Here is a 27,601-nt window from a genome sequence, read left to right on the forward strand (position 1 = left end):
CGCCTTCTTTGCTCTTTCGCAGGGTAAGTGGCTTTGCTGAACTGAAATGCAAAAGTCAAGTCTCATTTATAGTTATGATGTTTGTATGAAAACGCTTGTAGGCCATCCCCTGGTTCCTTGAGATACAAGCGACAAAAGAGTTTTGCAAGATGCTGTAGTTTGGACAGTTTTTGTGCTTTGACTTCCAAGCAACATTTTGAGATGGGCGCACTGTATGGTGGCAGTGAATTCAGCTTAACGCTTTTCACAATTAGCAACCCCGGAAAATGTTTGTCAGTTTATCCCCGCTTATTAAAAAAGTTTTGGGGTAAAAAAAAATCGGTCCATATCCCCAGCGAATAACGGGGGTCCACTGTACATCGTCTGTGACGCCACTCCTGAAACTTATCCGACACCCCTGATATGAACAATTTGGACTATAAAATTAACCTAAGTTGCCTTTTGGCGAGAAAAGTGAAGTACACTCTCAAATGTTATTTATACAGCACTTTTCGTACATCAAAAAATGCAACCCAAAGTGCTTCACTCAGATAAAAAAAAAAACAAGACAATGAAAATAGGAAATATACAAAAACCCAGCCTTCCCACACTCACATATAAGTGCGAACACAACACATCGACACGCACTCACAAACACAGCACCAATTGACTTATCGGTAGAAATAAAAAGTGATTGACAAATGACTTGGTGAGAGAAGCAGGGTCCTGTAAACCAGTAGACCACCGTGTTGCCTAACTATAAACCAATCAAACCAGTAAGTCCACTCCGGACCTTTCATTACGAGGCGTTCGTAACCTCAAAACGTCGTATGTCGAGGATGATGGAAACCGAGGCGTCTCTGTACTGTGTTGTGTGGCCCACTCGTCCAGTTCTCCGGAACGGCCACGCGGGGGCAGTAGTGTACTGTCACAACTCACTCTTGCTTCAAACTACGTTTGACATTCCAACTTAATGGCACCTGTTTGAACTCGTTCTCAGTATAAAAGACACCTGTCCACAACCTCAAACAGTCACACTCCGAACTTCACTATGGCCAAGACCAAAGAGCTGTCAAAGGACACCAGAAACAAAATTGTAGACCTACACCAAGTAAGCAGCTTGCTGTGAAGAAATCAACTGTGGGAGCAATTCTTAGAAAATAGAAGACACACAAGCCCACTGATAATCTCCCTCGATCTGGGGCTCCATGCAAGATCTCAACCCGTGGGGTCAAAATGATCATAAGAACAGTGAACAAAAATCCCAGAGCCACACGGGGGGACCTAGTGAATGACCTGCAGAGAGCTGGGACCAAACTAACAAAGGCTAACATCAGTAACACACCACGTCGCCAGGGACTCAAATCCTGCAGTGCCATATGTGTGCCCCTGCTTAAGCCAGTACATGGCCAGGCCCGTCAGAAGTTTGCTCGAGCGCATTTGGATGATCCCGAAGAGGATTGGGAGAATGTCATATGGTCAGATGAAACCAAAATAGATTTGTTTTTGTTTGTTGTAAAGAACTCAACATGTCATGTTTGGAGGAGAAAAAATGCTGAGTTGCATCCAAAGAACACCATTCCTACTGTGAAGGATGGGAGTGGAAACATCATGCTTTGGGGCTGTTTTTCTGCAACGACTGATCGTGTAAAGCAGGGATGTCAAACTCATTTTTGCTGCGGGCCACATCGTAGTTATGGTTTCCCTCAGAGGGCCGTCATGAGCGCAAACACATATACAGTGAATGTACAATTGCCTCATGTTATTACATATACACAAACAAATCGATGAATAACTATATTTGAAACCAGAAGCCAGTAAAAAGTTGTTAATTCAGTTTATTTTGAAATGGGGATTGGTAATAAAAATGTTTGCAATCAACGTTATATAAAAGGGAAGACTATTTGCAATGTTGTTATTTTAACATGAAGTCGACACACTTGATTTGCTTTCGCGGGCCACATAAATTGATGTGGCGGGCCGGATGTGGCCCCCGGGCCTTGAGTTTGACACCTGTGGGGTAAAGGAAAGAATGCATGGGGCCGTGTATCGTGTGAAAACCTCCTACCATCGCCAAGGGCATTGAAGATGAAACATGGCTTTCAGCACGACAATGATCCCAAACACACCACCCTGGCTACCGAAGAGTGGCTTCGGAAGTAGCATTTCAAGGTCCTGGAGTGGCCTAGCCAGTCTCCAGATCTCAACGCCATAGAAAATGTTGGGAGGGAGTTGAAAGTCTGTGTTGCCCAGCGACAGCCCCGAAACATCACTCCTCGAGAGGAGGTCTGCATGGAGGAATGGGCCAAAATAGCAGCAACAGTGTGCGAAGACTTACAGAAAAACGTTTGACCTCGGTCATTGCCAACAAAGTATTGAGATGAACTTTTGTTATTGACTAAATACTTATTTTCCACCATAATTTGCTCATAAATTCTTTACAAATCAGACAATGTGATTTTCTGAATTTGTTTTTTCTCATATTGCCTCTCATAGGTGAGGTATGCCTATGACGAAAATGACAGGCCCCACTCATCTTTTGAAGTGGGAGAACCTGCACAATTGGTTGCTGACAAAAACTTTTTTGCCCCACTGTACTTAGAAATGTTGTCAGCTTGTATTTGACACGTTCTGACCCTCCCATAATTTAAGGCTTTGATCGCACCTCGCCGTTACCATGGTGACAGCATGTCCCTTACGCTCCCTGGAGTGGGTCGGCAAGTTGGACACATTTATGCTTTTTTTTTTTTTTTTTTTTCACAACATTATGCTTTTCTGCACAAAAAGTTCCCAGGCGTCTTTCTTAATAACGTTCTTTCGTCAAGGTACCCCAAGGAGCAACATTTCCAGCACATTTTTGGACGATACCGAAGGCATGCAAGTCTAAATTCCCATTTGACTGTACAGTGATACCTTGACTTATGAGTTTATTTTGTTTCACGAGAGCGCTTGTAACTAAAAAAAACAAACAAAAAAAACTTGTATCATCTTTCCCAATTGAAATGCATGGAAATGTCATTAATCTGATCAGAACTCCCAAAAAACACCCCCCAAAAAGTTTTGTAATGAAAGAAATATAGCACACTACTGTATTGTATAAAAACACACAGTTCTAACATAAGTAGAATCTAAACAATGAAAACAGTCAATGGGCATTGTTCTGCTCCTTCTGGTTTGTGCGCCTTGGCCACCAGGGGGAAGTATACTGTGATGAAACAGAAGAAAACCATCGCAAGTAAGTTGCAATAATACGAGTCATTTGTCACCGAGGATAAAGAATATAATTATGTTTGGGAGGTAATGTGCATATACTGTATGACTACAATGCACATAAGTAGCTTGCAAACCTCCTCTGTTCAAAATGGTGGTGGAACCCATCAGACTGATTTCTGTTTGTTAGTTCCTTATTCATAGAGGATGACAAACAGATGGAAAGTGCTGTTGTAATTCTCAGGAGGTGAAAAAAAACAACAACTGCAAAAAGTAAAGTCTAACCAAGATGAAATCTCGCCAATCAAGGGGAAATATGCTGTTCTTTTGTCTGCCAAGATATTTCTCGTACACTTTTTGTGTAAAAGCATTTCACTTGCTTCAAGTGTTTCCCCCCTAAAACAAGTATGATAAGGCACTATAATGTAGTCATATAATTTTAGGACTCATTATGAGTGAATTTAGCTTAAAACAAAACATTCTGGAAGTGTAGCTAGTTCAAAGACGCTAGCATTAAGACGTCAGTGTTTATTGTATTTGTATTGTTTTTGAGGGTTGCTATTGCTAGTTTTAAGAAATCTTGCCAAATCTTCAATTCTATTTGCTTAAAATAAATAAGCTATTCCAAATATCATTCTTTTTTTCTTGTTTATGGAAATTGGGAATTGATTTGGGTTTTTTGTGTGCGTGTAATCTTTTCACTGTATGTCCTTTCATTAGCTGGTGTGCAATGCCAAAATGACTGCTGTGAAAAGGATTTTGCACTGTACTGTACTAAATGTACTTGTTCTCCATCTTTTGGGCAAAGCCAAAAGTGTTTGGAAGCGTGCAAGTCGAAGAGTCCGTCTCACCTGTCTGAGCCGCTAATGAATAAGTCCATTATGGATGGAGGCTTCAATCATCAGGGAGGCGTGATGAAGTCGAGGTCACCCGCCGTAGCTAATGAGAGCCAATACAAGAGCTGTATCCAACCATTATAATGATGATAGCCTTTAAGTTTGATTGACACTTTCTGTATATCGTACATTGTGGAATTCCATGAAATGTTTTGGGGAAAATTGCTTTTGAAGTGGCATCTTGGGGTATTGCACACTTAAGACGGATAAGAATGTTCAAAAAGTAGATGTCGTTATTCAAGTTAACGGTTGTATTGTTTTCTTTGGTGAACGTTTCTTTGCACTTTTATTACAGTAACAATGTGACTTAAAATATTGCCTGCTGCGTAACTCAAACTTCAATGTCGCCGTGCCATTTTTTCCTGGTGGACCATTTTTTTAATTTTGAGACCTGAGACATAACACAGTGGTTGCTTAATTGGTTCTGTGACTACGCTTGAAACCCAAAACACTCATATCTCAAATCATATTTCCTATGGAAATGAATGGAAATGCCATCAATCCGTTCCAGCCTCACAAAAAAAAGGCCCCATTTTTTGTAATCTTTTTTAAAAATAAAAATAACACTGTACTATTGTACTTTATAAAAACACACAGTAGTGGCAATTAATTAGAATGAAAAAATATTTAGTTTTTGCTGCATTTTCTTGTTTCATTTCAATGGACATAACGCTGCTCCTTCCTGGTGTGTACGACTTGGCTTGGCCACCTGGGGGCAGTATAATACAGGCACACAGATATACACGGAGACGGTCACAGCTCCTCAGTAAGCTACAGTAACATAAGTAATTTTTTGCAGAAAATACGCCTGTGACTATTGTTATATTACCACTGTTTAAAGGGCTGTAACACCATGACGCCGCTATTCGTTACACGGCCGATTTGTTTCCGTTTTAACTTGAGATTTGAGCACTGTACGGTGGCAGGAGAACTCAGGTCAACACACTTTACAATAAGCAGCAGTTTGGCAAATAGTGCGCAATGTTTTACAAAAAGAGGCTTCAGCTGTTTAATGCCCCTCCCAGTAGAAATTTACTGTCAAACTAAACATAAAACACGGAGAATTACACCTTGTCTATGTAAAACAACCGCAGTTTAGCCTTTCAATCTGCTAACTTAATGTTAACGCTAATGAGCATCAATGTTGCATTGCGTTAAATCTTTAAGCAATGGATTGAAAACACGGTGCAGCAACATGTAGAATGACAATATAAGAGTACGCATATTCATATATTGTATCTGTTGTCCTCTGCGTAGAACAAATAATAATAATGCCGAACTGATGACTGAACCTGAGAGAGGAATTGAGGTGTTGAGTTCTAGACAGGACACACCCCGCTGAAATAGGAGTCTTTCAAGACCCCACGTTGCAAATGACAAAATCAAGACAAAAATCCCCACATTTGGGATGTTTCATTACATTGGCATTTACACATTTCAAAAGGTTGAGAAAAAGGAAGTAAGGTAGACACAAATAGAGCCCAGAAGGCGGAGAAACAGGAATTGATGTCTTAGTAAACATCAAGCGAGATTAATAAATGAAATGTGGCGACCTATTATAAATGCGCCCGGCTGTGCTGTCCACATTCATAACTGTCAGATTAATTGAATTTGCTTTAAAAACCCAGATGCTAGCGTACCGTGCTCCAAGAAATCAGGCCCGACCGCTTTTGTGCCAACCTCAAAGAACATTTAGCGGACAGAAAGCATCTGCTCGTGGCGGATGCATGAAAACTACGTTCTTTAACGTCAGTTTGTGTTAGCGCACCACCGAACGGCAACGGTGTGATTATGGTGATGATGTCCGTGCCGGAGAAGCTTCCAGATTTTTCCTTTTGTTGTGGTGAGCAGTCAGCCGCTGTCTTGTCAATGAATAATGCTCACGCTAATGTCTTTTACACAGGAAGGCGAGCTCTCAGGGATTCTTGAGGATACAAAATCAACATGGTCCTTGCAATAACTCACAAAGGGGAAGAAATGAAACGAAAGTTGCACGTGCTGAAGCACTGACTTTGATCAAAATCATCAGTATTCTGCGTAGCGTGTCCATCTTGTGTCAGACAACATTCTAGAACCAACAGGATTCTTGCATGATAGGAAATAAGATCAGCAGGATTCTTGGACTTGAGCCTCTGCTAGCTTGGGTAAGATATTCCTCAAAATCAAAAGAGTTCTTGCATCAACACATATTGGACAAAAAGCCTCAAAAGCAATCGGATTTGGTGGATCTTCAGGATTCTCGGACTTTTAACGTCGGCTAGCGTAGCCGCGCTATGTTGTATGATTCGAAATCAACAGGGTTCTTGCTCAAAGATGTGCCAAACATGCCAGGAAGTTTGAAGACTGTCGAATCAATATTTTGCACGCAACATTTGAAGTTTGAGCTGGGCTTTTGCCGAATTGCATGAAAAATGAAGAGTATTCTTGCTGCTAACGCTGACCTAAGAGTGAAACATCAACCGAATATACAGCAAATACCACCCGACGTTTGAATAATGTCACTTGGAAACTGTAGGCAGTTGTGCAAATTTGATTTAAAAATGAATAGCGTTCCTGCATTTGTGACACCACATCAACAGCGTCAGTGAAATTCAACAGGGTTCTTGCTCTTAAAGAAGTTGAGCTGCATATAATAAATAACCTCTCGAATCCTGGCGAGGCCGTCCCTCAAAATCAATAGTATTCTTGTTCTTGGCTAATGAAGGAGCATAAAGACAAACAGGACCAAGAGGGGGCGACAAAGTCTCACTTGTGAAATAAAAAAAACGCGTGTGTTTATTCGCGTGTGTGTTGCGTACATGCACTTTGTGTGTTTGCGCGCTGACCTTTCGACTTGTGTGCTATTTTGGGCTCTTGGCTGTAAAACCAAAACACTCCACCTACAGATGTTCATGCGCGCAACCACAATGCTAGGACACATATATATATATATGTGTGTGTGTGTGTGTGTGTATATGGATATAATCATTAAAAAAAGAAAAAAACATCAATGGGTCCTTTTTGTGTTGTGCAATTATTTGAATCCATAAGTAAGAATGTTGAGCGTGTTCAAATCGAAGGTACAAATGTTTCCAAATTTAGGACATTATTAACGTCCTTTTGTCACAGCAAGAAATTTGATTGGAACGCTTTGGCAAGGCCAAAGTCACTGAGTTCGAAAGGCAATTTAAGCCATGAAATTGTTTCTTCCCAGAAATGTCTTCTCTTCCAATTTTGATGGCATTATTAATCGGCTTTTGGAGTGATGAAATGACACCAGATGGTCAATGTCAACTGACTTCGAAGGTAATCAAGGGATGAAATTGTCCCTTCCCACAAAGATTCAGCTCATTTTCTTCCAAATCTAAATGTAACGGAATTGGTAATGTGCGTTTTCATGGCAACAGACGTAAAGGAAGGTACATGACAGTCGGCGACTCTCCCCCGCACATTGAGCGATTGGCTATTTGGCCTGTGCAGGCCTTTGGTGTAATGTGCAACTTTTATGGGATTATTACTGGGCTTGTACCTAATGAAGTGACTTCACCAAAAATCACCAAAACAAGCCCGTTTTAACAAAGTTAACTCTTGTTTTATTCCAAATGAACACTTTGAACACATTGGACACGAAACACACCAAAAGCTCCAGACAACAAACACACATACATACATACATACACACACACACACACCGCATACACACGAGCACACACACGCCTCACAAAAAGTTTGACGATATTGGGGTTTGGGGTGAAATTTCTGGATGAACCTACGATGAACTTTACACTTGATTTTAATTTGACTACCTGTAAATTTCCGTCCTTTCGGTCCAACTTCATCTTGTTCGATAAAATGCTGAATGTTGCAACCTGCCGATGACACAAAGTTGGAAAAATCAATGGTCATTTACTCATTTTCTTCCAGTCTTTATGGGATTGTTAATGTCCTTCATCACATCATAAAATGTAATGATTTTAAATGGTTGGCATGGTGAAAGTCATGGAGTTTTGTGGTCAATTTAAGAGACTAAATTGTTGCTTCTCACAATTTATTTTCTTCTAAATCCGGAGCAATTTTCTTCCCAGCAATTTCAACTTCTAAGTTTTATGGGATTATTAATGTGCTTTTTCGTGGCAACAGACCGAAAGAACTTTGAGGGACGACAGTGCCGTGAAAAAGTATTCGCCCCCTTCTCAAATTCTTATATTTTTGCAGTTTCCCTACTTTAATGAAAACATTTTAATATCAGACAAATATAACCCAAGTGAACTTCAAACGCTGTTTTTAAATGGTGATTTCATTTATTAAGGAAAAATAATAATCACATGATCTACATGAACTGCGAGAAAATGACAAAATCCCCAAAAATTCAAGAACAGTCAAGACATAAAGTAGTTGTTATCGATCAGTCATTTCTAAAGCTTTAGGATTCCAGCGAACCATAGGGAGAGCCATTATCGTCACATGGAGAAAACAGAGAACAGTGGTGAACTATCCCAGGAGTGGCCGGTCTACAAAGATTACCCCAAGAGAACAGCAATGACTCATCCAGGAGGCCACAAAGAACTGCAGAACTCGCCTCAGTTAAGGTAGTGTCCATGATACAACAATAAGGAAGAGACTGGGCAAAAATGGCATCCATGGCAGAGTTCCAAGGCGAAAACCACTGCTGACCAAAATGGACATCGAAAAGTAACATGGCTTATGAGACTCATTGCCAGTTATAAAAAAGGCTTGATTTCAGTTGTTGCTGCTGAGGGTGGCATAACTTATTAGGTTGAGGGGGGCCATTACTTTTTTCACACAGGGCACACAGCTAACTGATAAGTTGTTGTTTTTCCCACTTGGGTTATATATATGTCTGATATTTACATTTCTTTGATTATCTTCAACATTAAAGTGGGGAAACTGAAAATGATACAAAAGGTTCAAATTTGCTGAGTTCAATGGTTTATAGAAGGGATTCAATTGCAAAAGATAAAATTCACCTGTTGTGGTTCATGTGGAAACGTCACACCCAAACCCCACATCGCTAACGTTTTGGGAGTTCGCTGCAATAACGAAAAGAGAAAAACAAAAACCAAAAAAGCGACACATCGTCTAACCATCAAACACAGTCTAGCGTCGAACGTGCACGTCAACAGAAGTTAAAGTGCAAACAGGAATGTGAGCATCACCTGGGGACCCTCACGAAGTACTGACACTGCATAGTTCACGTGTGTGTGTGTGTGTGTGTGTGCGTGTTACGTTATTGCCCTCATTTCGCTGTACACGTCGATCGACAGCTGTCAATCATGATGAGTCCTGGATGCATAGGCTGGTCGCTCCATTTGCTCCGCCGCCCACTCAAGGGGGTCAGTACGGCGCAAAGAGGACTTGCGGGTGGGCGGTCCTGATGGGGCCGGGGGCGGGGCGGAGCAGGGGGAGCGGGAGGGGCGTCGTCGGGAAGAGGGCGGGGTTGGGGGCGTGGCCGTGCCGCTGAGAGAACGTGTTGCCGAGGGCGGCGGCCATCAGCTGAGCGGGAAGTAGGTGGGTGGTCAGCGGGGGGCACGGAGGCTCCTTGCCCAAACTCAACTTGATCTGCTGGCGCACAAAAACAAAGTCAGACAAACACACATGCACTGGTCACTTTATTAGGTACACCCGCACAAGCTAACTATCTGTTTTTGTCAAACTCAGAGCTTAAATTAATTTTAACGTGTTTTCCCCAAATAACAAAAGAGACATTTGTGTTACGTATTGACGGCAATATCAAATCCAATTTTGTCTTCACTGAAAAAACATTTTTGTGGTTGGTTTTTTTCAGTCAAGTCTCTTAACACACGTGTTTTGAGAAACACTAAAGAATCTCAGTCTTGGCTAGAAATACTATACATGTTTTTGTAAACAATGTCAAAGACAATGTAGTTACTAAACCTGAACAACAAAGTCTGTTTTTTAACATTTTCCTAAACATCAAAGACACATTTGTCTTCGCTGAACCCAACGTACGTATTAGTGTCTTCGCTGGCGATAACGTGTATTTTTGTAAACATCAAAGACAATGTCTAATGTGTTTTTGTAGACAACAACGCCTGGCACATGTTTGTTAACGTTTTCCTAAACATCAATTTAACGAACCTAACGTGCTATTGACGAAAATGTTGGACTATTTTGTCTTTGTTGAAGCTTCACGTCTTTTGAAACATCGTTATTTTCTCTGACCTACAGCACGTTGGTTTAAACATTTCAAAAATAAAAATAAAGAATTGAGTCTTTGCCAGACCTAGCGTGCATGTTTTCGGAAACATCAGACAATTTAGTCTGCTGAATCGAACGAGTCTTTTGTAAACATCAAACACAATTGAGTCTTCGTTGAAGCTCATGGCTTTGTTTTCATATACATATTTTCGCTTTACCAAAGACTTGTCTTGTAATGCACGTGTTTCTGTAAACAAGTACGTGTGTCTACAATGTACGTGTTTTCATAAACTTCGTTGACCATAACATATTTTTGTACACAGACAATGTGGTCGTTACAGAACATAAAACACATTTGATCTGTGTTGGACATAACAATTGAGTCTTTAGTCTTTTGCATCTCATTAAACTGGCTGATATGTGCAATTTTTAGAACTAAAACAAACAGTGGCCCTACTGACCATTCAAATGAAAAAAAAAAAAAAAAAGGGTGTGCGGTTCAATCGATGAATAGAATAATCGCGTCACCGACACTCAGAAGAGGAAATGGATTCTGGAAGAATGGCGTTCATCCCTCCAGAGACGTTTGACAAGCTTTTTTTTCCCGCGACCAACAAGCCACGCCGACGATGATGAGCAGGCGGCCATACGCCGAACCTTTTCCCTTTCATTTGTCAATTTTCAACTGCTGGGAATGTGGAAAGTTTCTCCTGGGTGGACTCGACTCACATGCCCAACATCACTCACATGGATGCTAAGCTTGTTTCATAAAATCCAACAGGTATTGAAGGAAATGCATTGCTTTTTGGTCCTTTTTAAGTGTGCAGATGTATTGAAATCTTTTACCATAGCTGTTGGATAACAACTTTCAGGTCAATTAGAATCGATGCACATTGCCATGAGACCAATGGACGTGATTTTTCTCAACATCAACAAAGTTTCAAAGACAATCTAGTCTTTACTAAACGTCACCTTACATACGTGTCGTCTGTTTAAAATGACATGAATGTTTTTGGGTAAACGTCATCGTTAACCTTACGTGCGTGATTTTTGGTAAACATTGTCTAATGAACCTTACGTACGTGTTTTTTAGTGAACGCTGTCTTTATTTAATCTTACGTACATATGTTTTTTTTGTGTGTGTTTTTTTTGGCACTCAGTAAAGCTTTACAGTGCGCAACAAAATCGAGATGATGGTGGATGGTGTTGGTGTGAGTTTGTGTTTGCGGATCCAGCCCTCGCCTCACACACATAGCGAGGCTAATAGTGTGAAAAGGTGACCAAAGTTATCCGGCTTAATCTTCTGTATCCGTAATGGGAAAGCGGCGCTCCGGCGGCATCGGCATGTCACGGCTTATCAATCACTGCTGGAAGACGAGGAGGGGGAGGAAGGAGGCAGTCTCACCAGTCTGAGCTCCTCTCCGTTAACATGCTCAATGACGGGTGGCGGAGAAAAGACATTTTCCTCACAACTGGTACCAACCACCCCTCCGGGGGTTCTCTAAGAACTTAATTTTATAAAACTTAATGTGTGTATTTATCAAACTTAAGTTTTTGGAGGTTTTTTTAAGGTCAATTTGCTTTATGAACCCAATGTACGAACAAACTATTTAGCCCTGACCGACATGTTTTTGTAAAACAAAGACAATTCAGTCCTACAGTCTAGTATGTGACATTTTGAATAAAGACGTAAATAAGTACGTGGACGGCAGAAAGTAACATGAAAAAGAGGTTGCCCCTTGTATAACATACCACACATGCTAACTTGAATACAACTCTATTCCCCTATTGTAAAGTGCTGTGATACGCAAGTGCCTTATGTAAGTCCTGTTCAATGCAACCTCGATAAAGATGATTCAGGTCAATGTCAATTAGGTTTTGTGACGGAATCAAAGCTCGGTATGCAGCAACCTCTCCCGGTGTGTGCTGTTTCCCCTTGGAGTGTGTTGGTAGCTCACCGTCTGCTTGGTGGCTCCTTTGCTGTAGGGAGTGTACTTAGGCTTGGCCGGTTTCCCTGCCGCTCTGTCTTTATGACGACGACTGCTGATGTGCTGAGGACAGGACGCAAAGCAAGAACTATATCTAAATTACGGCAAACAAAAGTATAGGGGAGATTGTACAGAGCCGAGAAAAAAAAACACACTGTGCACTTTATTTGGTGTTAATCCGTAAAGAATGCTATTTTGTGAACTGAGATGATGACAGCTCTTAGTCAAGGTGGAGGGAATTATGAACAGTTCCAAATAGGAGTCAGTGCTAGCACAAATCTAGGCTTCTGAAAAGCCTACTGGAACAGCTGAAAGTTCTTTGGGGTTAATAAAAAAGAACTCGAGCTTGTGAACTGAGATGATGACAGCTCTTAGTCAAGGTGGAGGGAATTATGAACAGTTCCAAATTGGAGTCAGTGTTAGCACAAATCTAGGCTTCTGAAAAGCCTACTGGAACAGCTGAAAGTTCTTTGGGGTTAATAAAAAAGAACTCGAGCTTGTGAACTGAGATGATGACAGTTAGGCCTTAATCAAGGATGAGGGAATTGTGAACAGTTCCAAATATCAGTCAGTGTTACCATAAAAAAAGAGAGCATTTTGTTGTTTTTTTAAATCAGACTCTGCACGGTTTGATTAGTCATGCACACAACCGCTGCTACTGGTGCTTGTTCTTTTTCGTCGGCATGAAAAATTGATGCGTCACGTCTGGGCGGGAAATCTCAGCTTGAGCGCCGACAAAAGCCACACACTTACAAGCCTTACAAGCGCACACACCGAAACAAGAAAAGGATATTTTTGGAAGCTTGAAGCAACGCACGAATTGACGTTTAGCTTCCATCCAGTGATGACATTGACATTTGACATGATTAGGGCAAGATAAAATTGCTGCTTAAATACCTCCAAATGTGATCTTAGTACCCTTCTGATAGTAGTCATTAGGATTACTTTTGTTCAGGTGGGCTAAATTGGCTGATTAGCATACAGCTTTATCATGCATCCGATGATAATTCCCAAAATGGGTACCATTTTGGTGAGGCAGCAGTGTGCACTCTTAAACTGTTTTGATTGTTTTATGTTAATTGCCTACAGAATATGTTATATTTTCATTTTTGTAATTTAGTTATATTTTATTCCTATTTTATGCAATATATCTGTTGATATATTGTTATTTTCATAAACACATTCTTATGAAAGATTTTTATTCCATGCGTATTATTATTATTATATATATATTGAATCTGAATATTTAATTCAACAATTGAATTTTTTAGCTGTAGATTTGTAGTTATTTTTCACTTTCACATATATTCCTGTATGTTTATAGATGTAGCTGATATTTGTATTTGAAGGAGAGCACGTAAATTGTGCAACTCAAATGGTTGCTAGGACGCGGTTTATGTCTTGACCATTCTGCACTTTTGCCTTTGTACTGTTGCGCAAGAAGTGCATGTTAGTGGGTCAGCACCATTTGCTCTGTCAATACGTTCTATCAACAAAGCTGTGACAGCAATTCATTCCGGACAAGACCGGTGCGGGACTTCCCACATTCGAAAAAGACGGGTGTTCTTAAATCAATGTAATGTCGTTCTAATAATAATAATTACTCTGTCAGTTGTTGCAAGTCTAAAGCTATAAAGTTTGAACACCAATCGGTAAAGTTTAGCCTTTCATTTCACTGCTCATTTTGTTTTATTATGGAATAAAGTTGTTCTTCTCATCGATAAAAGTTAGCATTGGTTAGGATTTGGCAAGCACAATGATAAATTGCTAAATGAATCGCTCGCTATCGTCCTCATAATAGTATACTTTAGATTATGTTTTTGTTGATATGACAATCAAGTCCTATTGTGAGTTTGCTTGAGCAATGTAAAAAACCAAAATCCTTTTTATCGAACTATTTGACAAGTCAACCCGCCCTCTGAACATGTCGTTCAGCGTTTGTGTTTGTAAGGTGCTCTGTCGCCACGGTAACACGTTCATTTCCAAAGACTGACAAAGATTCCTGTTGCGCTGATTCTTTTTTTGACAAGCTGTCCGATAATGATGCAAGTGGAACGTCGCTATGGCAACTGACGAGCCACAGCCACCGCATTATGACAGCCACCAAACATCCGCTCTCCTTACGATCACCGTTAAGATACCTACATTTAAAAAAAAAAACATATATATGTATACGAGGTACCAGTAAAACATAATCAAAGAAATTAAGCAGATGAATTATGGCAAAATAAAAGATACAATCATCAATTCCATTATGACTACAAACGACCACCACTTCAGATTTAAAAATTACATCAACAAAAATTAAATGCGTGAATAAAGCAAAGCTATTTAAAAAGATTTTAATAAGTACAATGTGAATACTATATGAGTACTCTATGTATACATTCAATTATGTGCAATTAAAGTACTAATGACCATAACCAACAACATATAATCGAAATGAATATAACATACACAAAATAAAATTAATTAATAAAACATATGTCAAATACTTTTTTCAAAAAGATGTTAATCTGTAACAAAACACGAAATGACCAATTTATATAAATAAATTGAATTCTGTATAAAAAAAAAATAATGCATATGATTGCATAATATAAACAAATATTAAAGATGAATTAATAAAGGAAATGTCAAATAACATTAATCAGTAACAATAGATAATAAATCAGTAATAAATGAGTAATACAATAAATAACTAAAAAACTAGTTACTGTATATAAATATGTAAAAATGTTTTTAAAAAAATCATAAAATATAATTACAGCTATGATAGAAATAAAATGTATTCAAAATTAACACACAATTTAACAATAAAAAAGATAACTACATCAAATATCAAAACAAAACAAAACAAATACATTACGGTGTCTTTATATTATTTTGGTATTCATCATAATGTTTTTTTGTTTTTTAAAGGTGCCGTTAGAACTCTTTCATTTGTACTCCTCCAGTGCAAATAATAATTTTCCTGTTCTATTTTTTGAAAGCTTTTCGCCAAACGTTTGCGTTGCGTCTCACCTGTTTCAGCTGCGTCTCGGAGTTGATGTGCACGTCGCACGTCTCACAGTAAAACGTTTTGTTCTGCAGGCCCGTGGATGCTTTGGACAAGGACGGCGGCGCCATTTTGCCTTTGACCCCCGGCCGCGGGAACGACTTGATAGAGCCCACGCCGCTGCGGGCCGCCAGCATGGTCTTGTGCTTGGTACCTTTTCATCAGCAAACAGAAAACGCTACCATGTCACAGCAGAATAAATGCTTCTCTGTACGTGTTGTTAGAGTAGCAGCTGTTTGAAGGTTTACAATAACCAAAACATCTATGCTAGTTTTTCCAAATCTTTAAATGTTAGCTACAGAAAGAAGAAAGTAAGCTACAATCTTGAATCTCAGATGAGCGCCGTCGGCGAGGTGATTTCGTTGTACTTATTACAAAGACTGCTCTTGGAACTGATATCGTGTTCATTCGCAAATGAATTCAATCCATTTTAGAATAAGGCCATAAGATAACAAAATGTCTAAAAAGTGAAGCGACGTGAATACTTAGTGGATATTGGAATCTCTCACCGCTATTGTGAGCCTCCAGCTGCGAAGCCGAGTTGACGGCCACCTTGCAGAGCGAGCAGTAGAGCAGACGCCGAGCTTTCTCCTCCTCCGTTTCCGGTTCCGTTTCCTCGTCGGGTTCAACGTCAGGGTCGGGTTCCGGTTCCGGTTCCGGTTCCGGTTCCGAGGGCGAGTTGAGCTCGAGCTCCGAGGTCGTCTCCGGGGCATCCGGGTCTGGAGACGAAGGTCCGGCAACGTCGGTCGGCGTCGCGGGGGTCGCCGTGGAGTCCGAGGGGGGTGCCAGTCGGAGCGCGGGGCACAGCGGCGGGGGCTCTGTGCTTGGAACCACATCTGTAGAGACATCATCGGAATTAAAGCCGGTTGAAGATGTTTGCATTTTTGTTGATAGTTGGACCAAAAATTGCCGACTTTCTGTGTCTTTTTTAGGATAGATTCTTGAGACTTTTTTGTGGCTCGATTCCTGTAAGACATGCTTTCCAAAATTGATAATTTGATAATGTTCAAACGATTCCCCCCTGGAAAGGGCCAAAATTAGCCTTGAATGGCCGCTTCAAACCAGAATGGCAGACTAACTAACTGCTTGACCCTTTTTTGAGGGTCTTCTCATGATACACACGCCAAACAAAAGTCACGTCGCAAACGGCAACTGACTTCAGGGGCTAAACTTTCAAACAATTCGAAGGATCCCGGGAACTGGCCAAATGGATGCTAAAATGTCCGCTTCAAAGCAAAATGGCCGACTTCCTGTGTCTTTTCAAGCATGACTTGTGAGACGTTTTTGTGAGTCTATTCATGATAGACATGTCGAACAAATGTTATGTTGCTAAGTGAAACTGGCTTCAAACACAGGAGTTTCATTGCTCTGACCGCTTCCAGGACAAGTTGTGTTTGTGACTTAAACGAATAAATAAAAAACAAAGCCTCAGTCTTGTATTTGGGAGGCAAACGGTCAGTAGCTAAGAACGAACGTGATCGATCGATCACATTTCTTGGGATCAATACAAGCGACCGCCAGAATAACAAGAAAAACAAGGCAAGAGAAAATCAATTGCGAACTCAATGTAATTCGGTCAGTGTCATTTCTCTTATTCCAAAATGAAATGACAGACCACGACAAGTTGGCATTCTAGTTTAAAACGGAAGAAATTGCATTGAGCAGACACAATGGAACGGAATACCGAATGCTAACACATAAACTGTATGAACCAAGAGCTGCCTCATGATGACAAATATGCAATTGTTGAAAAATAACCTTTGGTGATGAGCCACATGCTGCTTCACCATGCCTCAAAAACAAATCAACCACATGACATTGAGAGGAAATGCGGGTTTATTACAATCATCATATTTCAAGCTGTGATCACTTTTAATGCAAGCGAGATAACCATTTTTTGTTGTTATATGGCTGTTTGCAATATTTGATTTCAGACCATCTGGAGGTAATCATACTCACAAATTTCATTCACATTTAAAGTTTGCTGCACTCACGCAATCGTAAGGATTGATAGCATTGATCAGATGACCACAAAAAGCTATATAGTACTTAAAAGAACAAAAGTCATATTTGGCCATTAAAAAACTGATTTGGATGACAAAAGGGCTAAATTATGCGACGAGAATGTAACATTTTGCTTTCAAAACACAACTTGGTCATAAAAAAAGTGCAAATGCAATAAACGTGCACTTAAAGTTGTGTATTGAAAACAACCACATAGCTTTGCACTAATAAAGTCTGTTTAGCTTAATGCTAACAAACAATGCAAAACACCATAGATAGGCTAACAAAATTAGCATCAACGTTGCGATAGTTATAAGCAACGGATATTTGTACACAAATCTTAGCAACACGATTATTACTTCAGTTTCCTGAGTAACCTAGTTGTGAAGCTCTTCGTTTATTACGAATATCTGTATTTTACTGCGCCCCGGTGACCAAGGTGTGAACACCAGAAGGAGCACCACAATGTTAATGGGCACTGAAGCATGAAATCATGATGCAGTAACCGTTGAATTCTTTACATTCTATTGAATTCTGAAACTACTGTGTGTTTTTATGAAGTGCAATACTGTACAGTGCTATTTTGTCCCATTAAAAAACACATTACAAACATTTGGGTTGGTATTTTTTGGGCGGCTGGAACGGATTAATGGCATTTCTGTTCATTTAAACCGACAAAGATGACCTGAGAGTGTTTGGAGTTACAATGGTGGGAACAGAACAATCGACTCGATATTTGGCCAGGAAAGTTGGAGTTTGCCATACCATTAAAAGAGTGTATTCGATCACAAAAAAGTCTATGAAAAGCCATTAAAAGTGCACGTTGACCCGCGGTATTTAACACCCTTGACCCGACGGACAGGGAAGTCAATGAGCTATCGCTAACGGCGCTAACAACCGCCATCCATCTCGCTGCGGTGGACAGGAAAGTCAGCGAGTGGAATGAGTCAAATGAAAAGTGAGAAAACTTTCAAGCCAAACGACAAGGATGAAGAGAAGGACGCAACAAGAGCGCAGGACACTCATTCGCAGAACGGATGACCCTGGCAGAGTGGCCCGACGGAAGCCTCCCCTCAGTGCAAGACACATGAAAGCCCGCATGGAGTTTGCTAAAAAACACTTGAAGGACTCCAAGATGGTGAGAAATAAGATTCTCTGGCCTGATGAGACCAAGATAGAAACTGTTGGCCTTCATTCTAAGTGGCATGTGTGGAGAAAAGCAGGCACTGCTCATCTCCTGTCCAATACAGTCCCAACAGGGAAGCATGGTGGTGGCAGCATCACGCTGTGGGGGTGTTTCGCAGCTGCAGGGAAAGGACGACTAGTGGCAATCGAAGGAAAGATGAATGCGGCCAAGTACAGGAGGGATATGCTGGACGAAAACCTTCTCCAGAGTGCTCAGAACCTCAGACTGGGCCGAAGGTTCACCTTCAAAAAAGACAATGACCCTAAGCACACGGCTAAAATACCGAAGGAGTGGCTTCAGAACAACTCCGTGACTGTTTCTGAATGGCCCAGCCAGAGTTCTGACTTAAACCCAATGGAGCATCTCTGGAGAGACCTGAAAATGGCTGTCCACCAACATTCATCATCCAACCTGACAGAACTGAAGAGGATCTGCAAGGAGGAATGGCAGCGCATCTCCCCAAATCCAGGTGTGAAAAACTTGTTGCATCATTCCCCAAAACACTCGTGGCTGTATTAGCTCAAAAGGGGGCTTCTACTGCATACTGAGCAAAGGGTCTGAATACTTCTGGCTGTGTGATATTTCAGTTTTTCTTTTTTAATAAATCAGCAAAAATTTCAACAATTCTTTTTCAAAAAGTGAAAAATTGAAGGGGTCTGAATACACTGTGTGTGTGTGTGTGTGTGTATGAAGAAAACAGTTACTTTAATTTGAGCAGAATCAGGTTAAAAAAAAGGCATGTCAGAAAAAGTAATGTCATTTTACAAGAATAATGTTAAAATATTACAAGGAACAGGAGTATAGGAGAGAAGTTGATCAAGCAGCAATGGACGAGTTAGGCCACGGCAACAAGGGAGACGATGGCGGGAAAGGTCTTTTCTTGGTCTTCTGTTTTCCACCATCCTCCTTCCCGTTCAGTCCCATGTCCTGCTCACATGAGATTACCTTCATGAAGGAAGCCGGGTGAAAAGCTTTTCATTAAAGCTACGGGCGCTCGTTACACGCCGTCGCAATTTAAAAGTCACAAATCCTCTGGTGGCTCTTCACTACCCCCCCCAACCGCCAACCCCCGAGTCGAATATCAATAAGCTTCTTATACGGCCGAGTGTGCGTTCAATCTTTCCGATCTTACGTTTTGTCACAGTCTCGCACTTATTTTTTGTCTTGGATTCCAATTTCATCCGAGAGCGAGCAAATGATCCGCGGCTAATTTGTGTTGCAAAGTCTCCTCGAACGAGATCACCGGAAGCTGCCAAAATCATCGTCGGAGGCCACCTGCCAAGCGGCTGGATTCTATGCGGAGAGATATGTCTCAAAATTATTTGCACGTGTTCTTCAAACCCACAAATATAGCCGCGATTCACGTGTGTTTTGTGAATGCTGTGTGTATATTTATCATGACTCATTATTTGTAAATATTCAATTTTGCATGTGAATTAATTGTTAAAGATGCGTTTGTGGATGAGCTGGCACGCGCATTTATTTTTGAGACACGTGCAAATTGTGGATTTGCAAAACACACGTGTGATATATTTGTGGATTCGAAAAGCACGTGCAAATAATTTGGAGACATATCTCTCGCCATAGGATTCTCGCGCCGCAGGAGGAGGAGGAGGCGGCAGCAGTGGGAGGTAAAAGCGAAGGCATCACGGACGACAACGTGAAGAGGATGCAAGCGGAGGAAGGAGATGAAGATTGATGGGGGAAGATGCAATTAAGAGTACAGGCAGAAGAAGGACCATTGATTTTTTTGACTTTACTCAGGTTTTTTTGTCGTGTTGTAACCTTATTCTGCAAAAATCTAGATATTTTATATACTTTTTATGTGAAAAGTGAGACTTTTTTCCCCCCAATATAGCCTTATAAGATCTTGACATTTCGCAGATTTTGTTTCTTGTAAAACTGTATTTGTAATACCTTTTTCACATATGATTGAGAATTTTTGAAAATTTATGTGTAAACTTTTCCCCCTTCAATTTTTTGGGGAATTTAAAATTGTCTTAAAATGCTGACATCTTCGGGAAAAGTGTTTAAAAAAAAATGTTCCCATCTTCGTGAAATTGTATTTTATTTTCTCCTCGAATTTCGACATTTTGTTTTAAAACATTGCAAAACATTTTTTGTATGGAGTCTGAGTCTGAAACATGAACATGAAACATGAAATTGTGTGCGCTCACACAACGAGTCCAGCTGTCCATTAGCCCTGACGCACATTAAGTTAATGGAGGAAGTAAAAAGTTAGTAATGATTCCTCCATTAAACTCTCAGGCTAGTGTCCATGCGTGAAATGTTTTCATTTTATGTGACTTCAAAATCATAGAATAATAACAAAGTGACGAAGTGACTATACCAACTTAGTAAATGAGCTGTTCTTGGGTGCATTGAAACATTTTGAAAAAATAGAATATAAATATAAAGGACACAGACAACATCGCATCTACACAGTGGACAATTCCATCTTGCGTATTAATATTCATTAGCAGGTGCCACCGGTGCATTGTGGGAAAATCAGAGTCAGACGGCGCCAGCATTGCGCAGGTGTCTTTCAGGATGATTAACGAGCGCCACTGCGGGCACGAAGGTCGCCTGCAACGATTTGTGCGTGACGTGTTTGCAATATCGCAACAAGAAGCTTGTGTGTCTTCCACGTGACACGTTACATGGCAGCTACGTTGCGCACCAGGTGTAGCACTGGTGACGTACCAGGTGAAGTACGTTGCATGCAAATTATGTGAGGCGAGTTCCATTAAGAGTGCGTTATGTCACAGATAACGTTACACGCAGGTCACGTGACACACTAGTTACAGCATATAGCAACCGACGAGAGCTCAGACTTGCCGTCTAAATGCCGAATCGCTACTGGCATCGACAGTAACGAATGACGAGCGAATCACCATTGAATCGTTACTCCTTGTACTATTACGAAATAAAAACATGGCAACAAATTTGTCCAACAAATCAAAACCAAAAATCTAATTTGATTGTTTGAAAACTATCTATAGCCCCCTGGTTATGTCTCGGTCGCAATTTTTTTGGGGGGGGGTCGCAGATTTTGTCACAACACAAGAAGACAGCTGACGCATTTTGTCTGGGCACGTTTTAGCAACCGCTTTTCCCTGGCTTACTTTAACCAGGATCCGTTGCCGCATCTCGGCAGTGGTCTGTTTTGCGTCATCTCGTTGCCGTAAATTGCAACATCTGCTTCTAGTAAACCGGCTAGTTAGCTTAGCTACTAGTTAGTGGTAGCTGGCTAGCTCTCATTAGTCATCTGCCCCGTTGTGTTGAATGAATCTTGCATAACTTTATCCAGTTCATCTGAGCTATATTACGGGCAAGTAAATTAGACAGATTATGTTTGACATGAGTAGTTTTTAAATGCTAGTTACAGTTTGTAACACGTCTGTTATGTTACAACCGTCTGTTGCATGCCAGTTATTCGATACGTGTGTTACGTTACGGGAAAGTTAAGTTACGGACGGGTTATGTCAGATGTGAGTTACCTTACAGGCAAGTTATAATACACTCGGGTTACGTTATACAAGATTTCGAATGATGCAAAAGTTGCACGCCAGGTATGTTACATATTCATTGACACTTGAATGAGGTGCAAAGAAGATGGGTTCATTCGAACGTATCGTGTACCTTTGCCTTACTACTAAGTCAGTCATTTGGAACTCTGACTTTGGCTCACAAGATGGCCAAGCGCATATCAAGACGTCGCCCAGCTGCCATTATAAACTCCGGTTTGAAAATCAAAACTTTCTTTGATTCCGCTCAGATGCTTTGAGTCACAGCTTTAAGTCCGTTATCCGGCGGGAATAGCGCCACGTTTTATTTTTTGAATGTTTTTGTTTTTGTTTTTGTTTAACATCTGGCTGAGATCATTGGATTTAAGTGCCCACCTGGCTGCGACGAGATGACTATCGGGTTGTTGCACCAACACCGGAAAAATAATGCAAATAAAAGTTGGATCAATGATCCTACTATCTACCGAACTACTTACCGACTAATATTGTAGTTAAGATAAAGAATTGAGTTGAGAGTCACGTCACGCATGAGTTACGTTACATGTGAAAGAAGAGTTAGATTACAAACCAGCTAAATTATGCACAAATTGTGTTATTGTTGCACACCAGTTAAGAGTTGGGTTACATGTCAGTCACGTTACAAGCAAATTACGTTACACTGCAGCAGTTTAGTTACTGTGCGAGTGACACTGCCTTACGTGTAACGTAAAAGTCAAATGATATGCCATGTATGTAACGTTACACGAGAGTGCTAAGTATGAGTTACATGACACGTGAATTAAGAGTTACAATGCATCCGAGATACATTGCGTGCAAGTTACACGACAGGCAAATTTATCTCAATACACGGGAGTTGACAGTTAATTCACAAGCAAGTTAACAGTTGAGTTACGTTACAGGCCAGCTAAATTATGTGCGAGTTCTGTTTTGTTATACGCCAGTTCAGAGTTTGCTTACACATACGTTACATGCAAATTAAGAGTTAGCTTACACACAAATTGTGTTGCAGCCAAGTTACAATACAAGCCAGCTCAATTGCGCAAAGGTTGTTAGGGTACACACTGGTTATGTGACATGCGAATTATGTAACTTACTTAAATTGTTACGTTACAGGACCGCTAAATTATGTGCAAGTTCTGTTTTGTTCTACGGCAGTTAAAAGTTAGCTTACAAATGAGTTACGTTACATGCAAATTAAGAGTTAGCATACACACAAATTGCGTTGCGCCCAAGTTACAATACAAGCCAGCTCAATTGCGCAAAGGTTGTTAGGGTACACACTGGTTATGTGACATGCGAATTATGTAACTTACTTAAATTGTTACGTTACAGGACCGCTAAATTATGTGCAAGTTCTGTTTTGTTCTACGGCAGTTAAAAGTTAGCTTACAAATGAGTTACGTTACATGCAAATTAAGAGTTAGCATACACACAAATTGTGTTGCAGCCAAGTTACAATACAAGCCAGCTCAATTGCGCAAAGGTTGTTAGGGTACACACTGGTTATGTGACATGCGAATTATGTAACTTACTTAAATTGTTACGTTACAGGCCAGCTAAATTCTGTGCAAGTTATGTTGCGTGACATGCCAGTTAAGAAGTTCCTTAAAAATGGCTGCCGACTTCCTACAGATTCTACTTTTTTTTTTTTTTGCTGCAAAAAGTCATCCCTCTTGACTGACACAGTACATCGTCTCGGGACTACAAACCACCGCAGTGATCACATGCTGCCGTGAGCTAAAACAGTAACGTGTGACATCACAAAAAAGGAGGAGCTTTCCACCAACCTTTCCTGCCTGGAGCGGGCTCCTTGCCGTGCGACGTTCCTTTGAGCTTGCTCTTGGGAGCGTCCAGGGCTTTTAGCTTCTTGGCATGCTTTGTGCCCTTGTAGTGGGCCAACGCTTGGTTCTGCCAGGAGGAAGAAAAAAAACAGCAGGCTGGATTGAGTCCCCGCGGGGACCAGGATGAAATGAAACATGAAAAAGCAGACGAGCGCGGAGACGAGCGCAGGGGCGAGCGAAGCGGCTTAGAGCTAATTAGTCCAGGCCGCAAAGCGCTAATGTTTGATTTTCCCTTTGCCAGCTTTGAACCCATCTTACGGGGTGATTCACTGACTCCTTTCATAGCAGGTTTTTTTCTGGCTTTTGTGATCCAAAGAGTGACTTATTCGATTGGAAAGCGCAGATTTATTTGATTACTTTTCAGACACTCATGCCAACCTTTTGTCACTTTTGTTAACATTGCAGCATTTTTCTTCAGCGACTCGAAAATCCTGTTAATAAATTCTCTGTGGATCCAAGCAAATGCAACACTAACTGTGAGATCTATTAGGGTGCTTTTTTTTTTTTTTTTTTTTTTTTTTTTAGCCCTGTAATAAAACACTGTAAAGAATGAATCATGTCACGACTCATGTGTTTAAAATAATAACCCCAAAAAGGCAATTTATTTCAAGGCTAAATATTGAAGAATTTGCCCACCATTAAATCGTTACCAATCAATCAAACCTTTATTTATATAGAACCTTTCATACTTAAAAAAAGCAACACACAGGACTTCTCCCATTGTACATTGTTATTATAATGTTATATTGATAAATGGAAATTATGGAAAATAAACATATAACTCAAACGTCATCATTCATAAATCATCTGTAATTTATCAGTATAAAAATATATTTGAAAAGTACATATTTAAAGCATCTACAGGATATAAAAATAAAATGTTCCTTGTTAATGTAAAAAACATTACGACCTAAAATACAATGTTGCTCATTCGTATGAATGATTAAAGTTGTGGCGCAGCCTGGATGGACATCCTCAAATCTTGCCTGAATTATCAAGGTCGTGAGGCCCGTTGAAGGTCACCAGATAACGCGGACGAACGGCGTCGACAACACACAGGGAGCATGTTTACCTCAAACAACACGCGAGGTCCCTGTGAGGCACTATGGAAACAAACCCATCTGTAGTCATACAACAGCTAATTTATGCTTGAAAAGTTGAGCCAGAAAACCCCTGCTGTGACAATTGTGGCCTTAGACCCCCTGTTGCCACGGCAACAATAAGCCCTCATTTATAAACATATAAATCTTTATAAAGAAAGAAAAAAGAACCAAGAGAAGGGTTGTTTTACACATTTGGTGTGTGTGACTGTGTGTTTGTGTTTTGTGTTTGCTGATCAATAAAACATTTAAATCGCATTAGTGCTACTTGATCCTATACATTTTAAATCGGGCTGTATAAATTGCGCAGGAGGTGAAAGTGTGTGAAAACGCTTCACATGAAATATTTGGTATCGTGTTCCACGCATTTGTGTTAGCTGAAACTACAAAAACAGAAATTTTCTTGAGCATGAACAAGCCTGGAAAAGGTCAAAATGACCCTAAAACGGCTGCTTCAAACCAAAACGCTTGACTTCCAATGTGTTTTCTTTTGAGACCTTTTGTGTGAGTCTGCTTATGACAGATGGGCCTACCAAATTTCAATTTCAAACTGGCTTCAGGGGGAGATTTTTTTATTATTATTATTCCAGGGGGCGCTACTGAGACTAAGTTCCCGTCCCCGCCCCCCTACCAGTTGTACCTGCGAGTTGAACCTCAGCCGGCAGACGCCGCAGGAGACGTGCTTCCTCTTGGCGGCGGCGGCGGCGGCAGGTGGGAGGCCCAGCGTGTGATGGAGGACGGCCTTCTGCACCAGGTCCATCTGTGGACGCGGATTAAAAAGAAAAGGAAATATTATGGGGGTGGAAAAAAAATCACTTTTTAAAATTTAGAATAGCTTAAAGTTACAGTGTACATTTTACCCGTGAGAAGGAGGAGAATTGCCCCGCCTCCGCCTCAGTTTGAACCAGGAAAAACCATGAACCAAGTGAGTAACAGTGAATTGTGATGTCATCCATTCATTTTCTGAGCCGCTTCTCCACACTAGGGTCGCGGGAGTGCTGGAGCCTACCCCAGCTATCTTCGGGCAGGAGGCGGGGCAGACCCTGAACCGGTCCCCAGCCAATCGTAGGGCACATAGATTGTGATGTCATAATATAGCTAATATACTAAAATTTAAAAAAATGTTTTAGTGGGGACTCGAACTGATGAATGGCATTCCACTTCATTTCTATGGGGAACATTGATTAGAAATACAAAGAAATAGATTTTATTATTTTTAACAAAGTAACAATGATTTTATGAATCGATTAATCTGTTGATTATTTTTTTGATTCATCGATGAATCGGATAAAAAAAAATGTTTTCATTTCCATGTCTATTAAAACAGAGTGCAGTATTTCAAACTGACGGCGCAGAAAATGCACAGCCTTAAATTGATTATGATTCAGTGACTGTTTGGTCTGCAACACGTCAGGAAATCGGCAAAAAAGTTGATCATCGATTCACAGAGTAAAAGAAGATGTTTTCAAATGTCTTATTTTGATTAAGCTCATCAGTCTGCTTTCATGGAAGACTACAGAAATAAGAGAATATTTACTGTTGAGAGGCTGAAATTCCGAGGATTTGGAAAAATTTGACATTAAGCGAGGTCTCTAAACGATGAATCGATTATTAAAATAGTTTCATTTGATGATGGATTAGCTGTTGATTAATGGATTTCATTTTTTTTTCCCCACTTCACTCGAGTGGCAGCATACGGTTAGTTTGCTTGTACCTCAAATTTTGGCTCACAAACAAAGCAAAAGAATCGACTAATTCTAAGTCAAGGTACCGCTGCACCGGCAGCATAATTCACCACTCGAGACCAGCTTGTGTTAGCATCAACATTACACAACCGGCCTCAGACTTGCAGCTCTCGGCCAAAAACTGCGAGTAGAAGAAGGGGAGGACTTCTGTGTGTGTGTGTGAGGGCGACGATACACACGGAGTTGGCGGCGTGCGCTGGCAGCTCGGCATGCTGGGAAAGCGGCGCCAGTGAAAAACATCTGGGCTGTGACAGCGCAGGATGACCTGCTGTTAGAAGCACGCGCTGGCCTGCGAACATGTTGGATTTTGGATTTGGATTTTTTTTTCGCTCTTTGAAAGTGCAGCATCAGGACCAACTGTGGGAACCATCCTTCATCCTTCAATTGACAGCAAGCTGTCAATCTTCCTCAATGTTGCTTCATTGCCTCGTGGTGATTGATTGATATTTATGGGATTGCAACTTTTTTTTTTCATTTGTATCTTTAAACCTTAACACAGGCCAGCTTCAAAGCAAAAGCCTAAATTGAAACCTCAGCTAGGCTTGAAACCCTAATTTGAAACCTGTGCTTGAAATTCAAACCAAGTCTTAAAACTTTGATTTGAACCCTTAACTTGAAACTCTCGAAACTCCCTTCATTTGAAACCCCAATCATGGTTTGAAACCCTAATTGGAAACCTTAATTCTGTTTTGAAACCCTAACCCTCGCTAAAAACCCTACTTAGAAATACTGACCATTGTTTGAAACCCTAATCTTGCCTGCAAACCATAATTTGAAACCCTAATCCTGGTTTGAAACCTTAACTCTCGCCTGAAATCCAAATTTGAAATCCTAACTTGAAACCCTAACTCAGACTTAAAACCCCAATATCTTTGAAACCCTGCTTAATCCTGGTTTGAAACCCTACC

General features: G+C 40.6%; 1 protein-coding gene across 3 annotated transcripts in view; it reads right to left on the minus strand.

Moving 5' to 3' along the window:
- Positions 1-7,634: 7,634 nt before the first annotated feature.
- Positions 7,635-27,601, minus strand: part of znf385d (zinc finger protein 385D) — an 83,546-nt gene continuing 63,579 nt past the window's right edge. For 2 of the 3 annotated variants that reach the window (XM_061777516.1, XM_061777518.1), the window contains 6 exons: positions 25,589-25,708; positions 23,795-23,915; positions 15,800-16,126; positions 15,257-15,444; positions 12,203-12,295; positions 7,635-9,647 (listed from right to left, as the gene is read on the minus strand). In XM_061777516.1, the coding sequence (XP_061633500.1) occupies positions 9,420-9,647; positions 12,203-12,295; positions 15,257-15,444; positions 15,800-16,126; positions 23,795-23,915; positions 25,589-25,708 (1,077 nt within the window). In that variant the 3' untranslated portion in view covers positions 7,635-9,419. The remainder of the gene's footprint in view (positions 9,648-12,202; positions 12,296-15,256; positions 15,445-15,799; positions 16,127-23,794; positions 23,916-25,588; positions 25,709-27,601) is intronic. The other variant, XM_061777517.1, reaches the window with a different exon arrangement.

This window comes from Phyllopteryx taeniolatus, chromosome 6 (assembly GCF_024500385.1).
Source record: "Phyllopteryx taeniolatus isolate TA_2022b chromosome 6, UOR_Ptae_1.2, whole genome shotgun sequence".
Taxonomy (NCBI): Eukaryota; Metazoa; Chordata; class Actinopteri; order Syngnathiformes; family Syngnathidae; genus Phyllopteryx; species Phyllopteryx taeniolatus.